General features: G+C 33.7%; 1 protein-coding gene across 1 annotated transcript in view; it reads left to right on the top strand.

The window, feature by feature from the left end:
- Nucleotides 1–11637, top strand: part of LOC121376327 (tyrosine-protein kinase Src42A-like) — a 33801-nt gene extending 22164 nt beyond the window's left edge. Inside the window, exons 4-8 of the mRNA XM_041504171.1 lie at nt 654–822; nt 2850–3008; nt 4049–4227; nt 6284–6440; nt 6888–11637. Coding sequence (XP_041360105.1) covers nt 654–822; nt 2850–3008; nt 4049–4227; nt 6284–6440; nt 6888–7105 — 882 coding nt within the window. The 3' untranslated portion in view covers nt 7106–11637. The remainder of the gene's footprint in view (nt 1–653; nt 823–2849; nt 3009–4048; nt 4228–6283; nt 6441–6887) is intronic.
- Nucleotides 11638–11643: the final 6 nt, after the last annotated feature.

Below are 11643 nucleotides of genomic sequence, written 5' to 3' on the forward strand. Positions count from 1 at the left end.
TGTATGGATTTACGGACTAGAGGTATGATGTTCATTGTGCAGTATAGCGCTACTCCTACAAAAACATGAACAAACCAATAAAATGTAATATATTAGAGGCCCATGCATTAGACATGAATAACATCATGAAATATAATGTGTACTGATAAATTTAATATACTAATACACATATTTATTTTAAAAAACAAACACAAAACCTTTATAAAACCAACTGTATCACATAGCATGATATATAAACAGTCCGGTGGCCACATGTTATAAGATGTCAGTGTTTCTGCCAGAAAGAAATTTTTGGGTATGGCGCTATGGAATTGAATGCAACCACAGTTAATGGGGGTATGGTGGGCATCCCCCAGAAAAAATGGTTTAAAATTAAGATTAGGGTTAAGAAAATCATACAATAATGATAAAAATAATTAATTTTGTCAAAAGGTTAACTTTTAAAAACAAATCTGCAAATTTTTTGTGGTATGGCACCATACCCGTTTTACCCTGTGGCAGAAATCCTGGATGTATATATGTAATGATAATGACCACATAAATTACAGAGTGAAATCACTGTTAATATTTTGAATTAGAATAAACCCTGCTTCTTCAATTTTGACCAGTAGTCTATAAACTGTTTCTAATATTGTGTACTATGTGTGTTGCAGGTTGAGAAACCACAGACAGCTGGCTTGTCGTACAACACCAACGACCAATGGGAGATTCCCAAAAGCTCACTGAAACTCATTCGTAAGATCGGCCATGGTCAGTTTGGAGAGGTGTGGGAGGGTCTGTGGAACAACACCACCCCAGTGGCCATAAAGACTCTCAAACCAGGTTTGTTTTTTTGTAGTAGTTTAATTCAGGATATTTCTGAATTCTGTTAAGTGTCGACCAGGTTACCATCAGTGAAATGCCTTGAACGTGATTCAGGATCCTTGATTCAAATTATGGTCGTGTATTTTGTTGGATGTTTTTGGGGTGGGGTTTTTTCAGATTGATTTTGTTTGTGGTACAAGCATTAAATAAGAGGTAGACTGCTAATTGCAACTCCTCCCTACAAGGGACAAAACCACATATATTGATGCTTGGATCAATTCACAATTCTATATGACTATAATAGCTTTTGGTGTCTTCTCTGAAAGCTGTTACTAATGTCATACACAATACACAGTCAATATAGCTTGCATAATTACGCTATCGAGAAAGATGGGGGTCTTCTTTCATGCATTTAAATACAGAAAGGTTTAATTTTTGATAGGTTATGAATACAAATTATGAAGCATCTTTTAATATGAAACCACAGAAAAGATGCTCAATATAATGACTAAGAAATGTTATTATAAACAGAAGCTTTAGATTGATTGCAAATGTACATGTACCTTTTTGCAAATACTTGACATAACCTGATTGATCAATGGAAATTGACCACACTCATACAACCCCCACCCCTCAGCCTATCACCTTTTTAAAAAAATTTCATGAATGTGATAATGTGAAATAATGCAAGTCTTAATACAAAAAGAAAAAAAAGAAGAAGAAGAAGAAAAAAAAGACTAGCTTAACAGGATAATTAAGTGGGTTTAACTATGTTGCAGGATGTACTGCCGGCTTTGTTCATTCATAAATTATCGTTACTGTAAGTCTACACATAATAGCAGGAAGTTGACACTACAAAAGGCAGTGTCAAATGACAAGTTTCCATCTCCTGTTTTACTCTAATTCAATTTAGCTGAAGTAGCCTGCCTACCGTACTGTACTTGATTACATTGGATTTCTTGATAGCGACTAGATCTACATGTGTTTTATAAGTAGTGATACAAAATTACCTTTTATTTTGTTGTATTTTATAATATTAATACGGTTCCATTCTGTTACTATCCATGCTATATATATATATATATATATATATATATATATATATATATATATATATATATATGTAAGAGCACCTATATCTCATACCAGCACAAATGTCGGGTTTTTTATGTCAATAATTCCTTTTTAGAAATTTAAAAATTTTAAAAGAAAAGGAAAAATATTTTGGAAACCAGGAAAAAAAATCTATTTTTAATGTGGAATTTGTAAAAGTATTGTCCAGTATATTGATAAAACTGCAATTATTGACCATAGTTTGATTATTCTTTTACTTTGTCTATTAACTGAAGAACCATTTTGTATATATGTATGATTAAAAAAACAACAAGAAGAGAACATATTATTTCTTGCTCACTATGCTGTTTTGTTTATATCTTTACCAATATTTTTACTTCCAAAATAGTGTTCCTTTTATTTTTAAGTCAAACAAAACTGAAATTATTAACAGCACCTTAAATTGCTGCTGATACAGGATACATGAAGTTAAATTCAGGATCTCTCCATATAAAATAAAATTTAGAGAGGTTTAGGCTGTCATTATCCATATTCAAATTAAAAGTTTTTCATGAATAGTAATAGTATGCTGTATTTTTGTTTACTAAGAAAACATGATTACACATTTTGGGGCAAAATCTGTTAAATTGTCAAAACAAAAACAAAAACAAAAACAAACAAAAAAACCCAAGACCCAGCTTTCAGAAAAAAACACTGTTGATCAGATATGTTACCAAATGTTATCAGATTGAAATGCAGTGGAAAAAATTAAACCTAATTTGTACATGTATATAATTGAATAATTTAACTACATTAATTAAATATAATTGATTTTGCAATATTTTTTATTTCTTCATTGTTACTAAGTAGTATGTACTTTGATATTCAATACACATTTCATTCCATTACTTTCTTGCCATTCCAGGCACTAATTACACTGAACATTCATACTTATTTACACATTTCATCTCACATCTTTCTTGCCACTCCAGGCACCATGGATCCAAAGGATTTCCTGGCTGAGGCTCAGATCATGAAGAAGCTTCGACACGCCAAACTGATCCAGCTGTATGCCGTGTGTACACAGGACGAACCCATCTACATCGTCACAGAGCTAATGAAACATGGCAGTCTTCTCGAATACTTACAAGGTGAGGCACAGTCACAATCTTCTTCTTCGTTGTTTTATTTTAAAAGCTGTCCCCCCCGCCCTTTGATAAAACTCTGGAACAACCCTAAAGTCTTAAATATATTATTGTTTACTATTATCAAAAGATTACACATAGATAGTAATGTGGGGTTTCTTTTTTATGGATGATGATGAACTTGGTTAAATAGTGGTAATTCTGTGCCAGAAGATCACAAAGATCTTTGTTTTCCATAATGCACATCCCCTCATGTTTGTTTATATATGTTTAAAAAAAAAAAATTATGTTATTTATGTTTTCTTCATTCTTCAAGCTAAAGACATGCAGCCAAATTTCAGTTTTCTTTTAGTTTTTTTTGTTTAACAACACCACTAGAGCACATTGATTTATTAATTATTAGCTATTGGATGTCAAACATTTGGTAATTTGACATATAGTCTTAAAGAGGAAACCTTCCCACTAGTAGCAAGGGATCTTTTATATGTACTATCCCACAGACAGGATAGCACATACCATGGCCTTTGATATACCAGTCGTGGTGCACTGATTGGAGCAAGAAATAGCCCATTGGGCCTACCGACAGGGATCAATCCCAAACCAACTGCGCATCAAGTGAACGCTTTACCACAGGGCTACATTGAACTCCTACAAATAAACCAATTTATTTTCTTAATATTTAACCATACATTTGTTGATAATATAAATTACTAAAATAATTTTTTTTTTTTTTAAATGCTGCCTCATCAAAGTAACCTTGAAAATGGAATAAAATTGTAACTTAAAATACCCAATTTGTGTTGGATTTCAGGTCATATATAGTGTAATCATGATATTTTTATACGCCCGTCTTTGACAGTTCGTATTATTGTATGATGTTGTCGGTCTGTAAACTTTTCATTTCTGTATATATTTGTTATCAGTTCATAAAAGATCACCAAACCTTGCATGCAAGGACTACTTGGGATGGCAGTGTAATTAAGTCTTCGCAACCTACTTTTGACATTTATATCATGTACCTCACCGATACTCTTTGTTTGTTCTAGGAAAGGGTCGAGTAATGAAGCTGCCCCAGCTGATTGACATCGCTGCCCAGATTGCTTGTGGAATGGCTTACTTGGAGTCTCAGAATTACATCCATCGAGATCTGGCTGCCAGAAATATCCTCGTTGGAGAAAACAACAGTGTTAAGATTGCTGACTTTGGATTAGCACGTGTCATTAAGGTAGGTGACTGGGTGTGTACTTAGGGCCCATCCATAAAGTATGTTCGCCCAGAGAAGGGGAGGGTCGGTTTGGGATTACTTACAAGGAGTACAGGGAGGGGTAATCAGTGATAAGAGTACATACGTCAGTATATTTAGTTGAAAAATGCGACAGTGTTACAAAGTATTGATTTACTGAATGTCAAACAACCTAAATATTTTTATTAAACAAATTTACTCCATTAAACGGCTGTTGTCACATGAATTTCTCAAAATTATTGGTGTAAAATGTGTTCAATCCATGCTCCTAATTGTATCAGATGTACTTTTCTGCAAGGAAGATCGATGTCCACCCATACTTTTTGGGAGGTGGAATAATGATGGGGGGAGGGGGGGGGGGCTAAAACAAAATCCAGACTGTGCATACTTATGGATGGCTGCTTAACACAAGAATATAATTAATGTTATAGGGATCCATAGCAGTTCAACTGGCTGTGGTTCACACCTCCTTGTGTAGCTTCATTTGAGTGGGGAGTATGTAGTAATGTTAGTATGAGATATTCCTACTTGAAATAGCTAGTAGGAATTTCCTAGTTAAAATTGATATTGGAGGTGAATAGAATAGTATTTTTTTAAATGAATTTATTATTGTTCAGTCTTTCAGTGTTTTCTGGTTAACACACTTTCTACAAAATGCAGAGGATCTTTCTCTAGTTTCTGAATGAACTGTCAATGAATTCTGTCCATTGTTTTTAAAAATCTATTTACCAGTGTATCATACATTTTGATGTGTGTGTTATGAGAAATGTCCTTGAGCAACAATGTTAAGTCATTGCTCTTTATCAGGCAGTAATCCATTCCCTCCATTCTCTATTCTGTTTGGACTTTAGAAACGTACATTAATTTATTTATCAACAAACTAACATCTACATACACCAAGTTCATGAAGCAGTTATTTTAGCAGACTGTACCATTATAGAAAAAGGGGTGTTAAAGCTTTTTGTTCAGCAGAATTTTGCAAACTATAAATCTAATGTATTAATCTTTTAAAGTGTTTTATAACTATAATATACCAATAATAATGCAGGCATATTCTTTCCAAATAATCACATACGTATGTTTGTATAACTTAAATAAAAATTCACTTTGGCATATAAGTGATATAGTGGGAGTCGTTAATACAAGCGGCACAATCTCAGCGGTGCAATGTAGATTGCCTCTCAACAGCTTGGCTCCTCTAATCCAATCAGCCAACCTGGTCGCATAAAAGTTGGAGAACACTGAAAGTTATTTGTGTATGTCATCATGGGTCAGTTTTATTATGTTGTAGAAAAGGGAGAGAGTTCAAACTTCATATTAATTTTATGCACGTCTTTTACACATGTTTCCCTAGCTGCACTCTGTGAGTTTTATGTAGTAATGACATGTTAAATAATTGAATTACGTTTGTATTCGTTGTTGACCATTCTCTGATCCATGCAGGCCTTGGATTTCACAAAAATAATATATATATGTAATTATTTAAAAAAAACAGTTTCTGATGTGTTTCCATGATCACAAGGCATGGAACTGAAAAAGTGTTTCCCATGAAATTTGAAATCCAATGTCCTGCCTTGGTGTATTGAGATGTTAGTTTGTTGATAAACTTCCTGTAACTTAAGCCTTCTGGATGTGACCTTTTACATCAGACTATGGCCTGTTAGTTACATGCTTTGGTTACCTTCCTACTTACTACCTGTATTGTAATTTGTATAGACTTTCTTACAGTGTATTTGGATTATGTTTTGTTTTATAATGTCTGATTTTTTATTTTTTTTATATTATTATGATTATTTTTTTTTGCCATTGACAACGAAATAGTTGACTTTTCTGTGTTTTTAATGTTTTGTGTCTATTTCTTTTAAAAGTTGATACTTTAATGTTAGTTGTTTGATTTTTAGGTTTTTGGGGTTTTCATGGCCTAGAATCTAATTCAGTATTTCTGTCTGGGTCATTTTAACTGTTGTCATTCCTGCAACTGCTTATTTGTTTTTAGAATATGTTTTTAATCATGATGGACTAATTTTGTGTCTTGTAGGAGGACGAGTATGAAGCCAGAGTTGGTGCACGGTTCCCCATCAAGTGGACCGCTCCCGAGGCAGCCAACTTCAACAGATTTACAATCAAGTCGGATATCTGGTCATTTGGAATCCTACTCACAGAAATAGTCACATACGGCAGAGTCCCCTATCCAGGTTTGTTGTGCACCCAGTGTAGCTCTTTATTTTACCTGATAATAACAAGTATTTGAGGTGTCCATTTATTGGTTTATACATTCCTTTTTATTTCCTCTCCTCACACACAAACCCCCAAACCCCCCCCCCCCCCCCCCCTCATCCCCCATCCCAGCCAGTGTTCCATGTATATCAAAGGCCGTGATATATGATGTCCTGCCAGTGGGAAAGTACATATAAAAGATCCCTAGCTGCTATTATAAAAAAGTAGCAGGTTTCCTTTTAGACTTTATGTAAAAAAACATTCAGCTATTTGAAATCCAATAAATGATTATTAATAAATTATGCTTTAGGGGTGTTGCTAAACAAAACCAACTAACTTTTTTAAACTAATGAATCTGTGTTGTACGTAAAAACATTTTTTTTAAAAATAAACATATGTACCACTAACTATTATTAATTTTGCAGGAATGACGAATGCTGAAGTACTGCATCAAGTTGAGCACGGTTACCGCATGCCCATACCACCTGGATGTCCGAAAACACTGTACGACATCATGCTTGAATGCTGGCGGAAAGACGAAATGGAAAGGCCGACCTTCGAGACTCTACAGTGGAAACTGGAGGAGTTCTATCCCTTGTCTGAGCAGCCATCGGAGTACAAGGAAGCCTCGTTTGTACGATGAGAGAGACTCTAGTGAAATGTTTTTATTGTCACCTCATTTCCAGACACCATCTTACAAAATACAAGATTCTTTTAGTATTAATGCTTGTTTTTGTGAATGTGCAACCTGTCTATGTTGTTAAAGAAAGATGACATTTTGTAATATGATGCTTCTTTCGTTGAAAGACTAAATAGTTTGTAGATTGTATTGTATTGTACAATACACTTTCTTGGCATGACGTTTTGCAGATTGGCATCAGGTTTGTACTATAAAATTTACTATTTTTCCACTAACGTTTTCTTAGTAGGTTGCTTTTTTAAAAGTCTGTAGTTCACATTTTAGTACAAAAGTGAAGAACGTCAATGGGGTTCTTTAGTATTGTAGAAGTTCATCACATATTTCCAGTGATAATATACTAAACAAAAGAAACACAAATATTTTAATGTATTATTTTTTCATGATACAAATTAATCGGTAAATAAACTTAAAATGGTTTAAAATGTTCTCTAGACATTCATCATTTTAATAGACACAAAAACGGGGATTTCAAAATGAATAATTTAAAGAAAAAATTAAATTAATATTTGCATTTCTTTTGTTGTCCAGTATATCTATCATGTTTACCAAATGGAAGAAATGGAATATTTGGCAGAAATCATGTTTTATCACGATTTGATGGTTCTGTGGAAATAGATAACTATTATTTTGTATCACTGCCAGCATTTCCTCATACAGTTCAGGACAAGTTAGGAGACATAAGTGATCAACAGTATTTTTCCTAGGCACCTTCTCAAAAATGTGAATGGCAACCATGTGACCGATTATTTCAACCTGAGGTTATAGTCTGATATTCCATTTCTGCATTAAAGTACTAAATACATCACTTGCAAGCCATTCTTTTTGGATATGCTGAAAATTTAACAAATAACCCAATTTATTGCTTTGTTAGGAAGCAAGAGAAATTACAAACATTTATTCAGCAGTCTGGATTCAAAACCTGCTTCTGTAGGAACATGAGTAGGCAAACTGTCCTGTAACTTGAAAGTGCTTCATACATTTTATATTATATATATGTACATACCATTGTAAGTTAAAGCACCATCAGTAGTAGTTTTCACCAGGCTTCTAGTTGTCCGTGTCGGCATCATGCACATTTAGATTGGATGTTTTATTGTTGTATGTATAGAAAGCTACGTACATATCTTTTAAAATGCATAAAAACAAGTCAATTATGTATCATATAAACTTTATATGACATTTGTTTTTTAGCATGCATGTATTAAAATGATGAGCTCTTTTGATAACGTTTTGTGAAATTACCGGTACTTCATATATGTGAATTGAGGAATCTTGTGTCTGATGTGTGTAAGGTAATTTCCTTGAGGTAATAATTTCTAACAAAGTGATTATTTGAAACTGTCTAGTGTATATTTCTACAATAAACCTTTCAAATAGAAATCAAAGTACAGTCTGGATTCAAACTTGTTTGAGTGTTGGTGGTTTTAAACTTGGTCAGTGAGAAAAGAAGAGAAAAAGCTGAACAATCAACTACATGCAATCTGTAAGACTGACCATTGAAAAGAATCCAGTTTTATTTAATATTAAGTATGTTAGTTACTTATTCAGACCAAGATTCAGCCACAACATTTTATGCATCATTACTTTTAAAATATAAATACATTTTAATTCTTCTTTGTGCAGTTCTGTACAAATTATTTGACATTGGATGCAGAAATAATATTTTGAGTGGGTATTTCATATGCTAGCAAGACGAGGTGATTTATTTGTCATTCACAGGGTTTCTGGCAGAATTTTTTTTTTTGGTATGGTACTATGAAATTGAATATTTACAAGGTGTGTGCTGAATTCTACTTCAGTCATAGGGCATGTGGGAGGCCTCCCCCAGAAAGAATATTGGGTTAGGGGTAAAGAAAATCATACATTAATGATGAGTCATTAATTTTGTCAAAAGGTCAACTTAAAAAAAAAAATTACCCTCTGGCAGAAACCCCCCAATTCATTTATAACTGGAGAGGTAGTTTCTTTGTCATTCGTTTGCCACTTTGGAGAGGTGATTTTTTGGCAAGCATACAATTGGAAGCAAACTTTAATGTGTATTTATGGCCATTGTACTTTCACTACTCGCAGTTAAATTTCATTTATGTTATGTATTATATGACCTATGGTTAAGTCAGTTTAATCATGCATGCCCATCCATGGCGACTATTCTTGTTATAAACAACTGTGTGCCATGATGATTATGTTGTCCTTCATTAGATGTAGTTGCATGTATTATCATTAGCAGTCTAGTGACACAGAGTGACTGATTGATTGTGCCATCATTGAGGTTGTGTTGTTAAAAACATGTATGGTGTATTAATGCATGTATGGACTTTTTTGTAACAAAAACAAATGCCAACAGAAATCAGCACCAGTTCTTTATTTCCCCCCCCACCCCCAACATATATGTGATGGAGAAATGAACGATGCTGTTGAACGATTTCATTTATATGCATGTGAAGATATCTTGTGCATCTTTTGAAATATTTGCTTCAAATTAAATCACCTATTACTATTACAAATCACATTCATTGCATTTTAAAAATATATTTTGTCTCATCTCCCCCCCCCCCCCCCCCCAATCTCCTATTCCAAATATTATTAGCTAGTCTGAAATTACACGTCCCCCACCATTGTTATTTATAACTAACCAGGGCTCACAAGGGGATGAATTTGGTTTTTAACAATTTTCAGACATGTAGAGCATTTCCTAAATGTGGCTACTTTAAATACATTTAGGTTAGCCAAATACTAAATGTAGCCACTTTGTATAAAAATTAGCAGTTAGCTAATTTGACTAAGAGCAGGGCGAGCCCTGACTAACGATAGATTACTACAGATGTGATCCACATTTCACAGTTCGGGCAAGTCGAGGTTATATACATAATTGGTGCTCATTAATTCAATAGATTGTATGTTTTGTAACATATGGATTGGAATTGTTAAATGAATGAAGGAATTGTATTTGTGGGAGGCTGAGTAATAGGGTTGCACTGGCGATTCAGTATTATATATGCCTGTTTGACAATCCCATTTCCAATAAAATAAAATTATTAAAAATATATTAAAGTAAATGTATTGGCGGACTTAACAGGAAGGATTCTATTGCCAAATTGAAGAATTTTAAGAGAAGAGATTGTTTTAGGGTGTAAAAGTGTTGGAATTGTATTGGCAAGAAGTTGGTTTCAAATGAAATCCAAATGCTTTATTGTCTCAGTGGTTATTGGGAACTTGAACCTGAAACTTGTTTTACATGCCTATATCCACTAGGGTTCAGGCATGTCTACCTTGAGTCTGGCCCCTGGCATGGTCAGCGGTTTGCCCCAAGGGAGAAGGTTATTGGTAAGACAATGATCACTTATATATAGTGTAATTCTAATTAATCTTTTCACAACAAGTGGTGTCTACGTTAGACCAAGTCTTGCTGTTGTGAGTTGGAAGTAAGACAATCTTGAAAACAATTGGTGAATTATTAAGTATTGGGCCATTAATGCTATATTAGCAAGGCATACAAAGAGGTCGTGATATTAATAGCATATTTGGTGCACCAGTCAAGATTAGAACTGAACATTGGGGTCATATTCAGAATTCTTCTTGGAAAAATATTTTGAAGGACAAACTAGTTGGTAATTTGTAAAAAAATAATTAAAAATTACTCGATAATGGTAAACAGTACACACACAAAAAGCAAGTTACTTACACAAATCTGCTTGTGTACATAAGCATGCTACATTTATACTCTGTATGGCACTTTATATATTGCATCCATCAGACCGCCATGTAAAAACAATTAAGTGAGTGATTGCTCACCTAACTTTATGGTGAGCCATTTTAGATATTACCATTTTGATACGATATCACTCCTAAATGGTGAGGTCTGTTGCATGGAAAAACATTATTGACATTATTGAAAGGTAAACACTTGCAGCCAAATGTCAAAACTTTTTTTCAAAAACTGAATACAAGCAAATATTTTCAGTGGTACACCCGGTTAAATTTATCCAACAGTTATACCGATGATATGCAGTATTTAATTTAACAAATTATAGAGTACCTGTGTGTAGTATTTAAGAAATTGTAACTAGGTGAGTGAAAGCACTTTATCGAAATACATTTATGGTGCTAAGCATGTAGCAGCTGAAAATGTAGTGGAATTAACAAATTATTTACAGGAAACTAGCTCAGATTCACGTGCCAACCCGAATGAATATTTTCATGTTTATATATTTATAGATGGTAGCTGCCTGCACCTAGCTATTTTATGTTTATTAATGTGAATCTCCTCATACCATTGTGTATTGTAAAATATACCGTCTCGGTGGAAATATGTTAACATTATTGGTGTAGTGCTTAAATGTTTACTCGTTGCTAATAAACAGAATCATGTGTGTTTGTTGTGGCAGAATGTGCAATCCCATATGTCATGCAAATCTTATTTGTACAGCTTGCAGCACTTGCAAGTTTTCTTATGTAATAAATTTCTTACAACTCTTTATCAG

The sequence above is a fragment of the Gigantopelta aegis genome, chromosome 6, assembly GCF_016097555.1.
Source record: "Gigantopelta aegis isolate Gae_Host chromosome 6, Gae_host_genome, whole genome shotgun sequence".
Taxonomy (NCBI): Eukaryota; Metazoa; Mollusca; class Gastropoda; order Neomphalida; family Peltospiridae; genus Gigantopelta; species Gigantopelta aegis.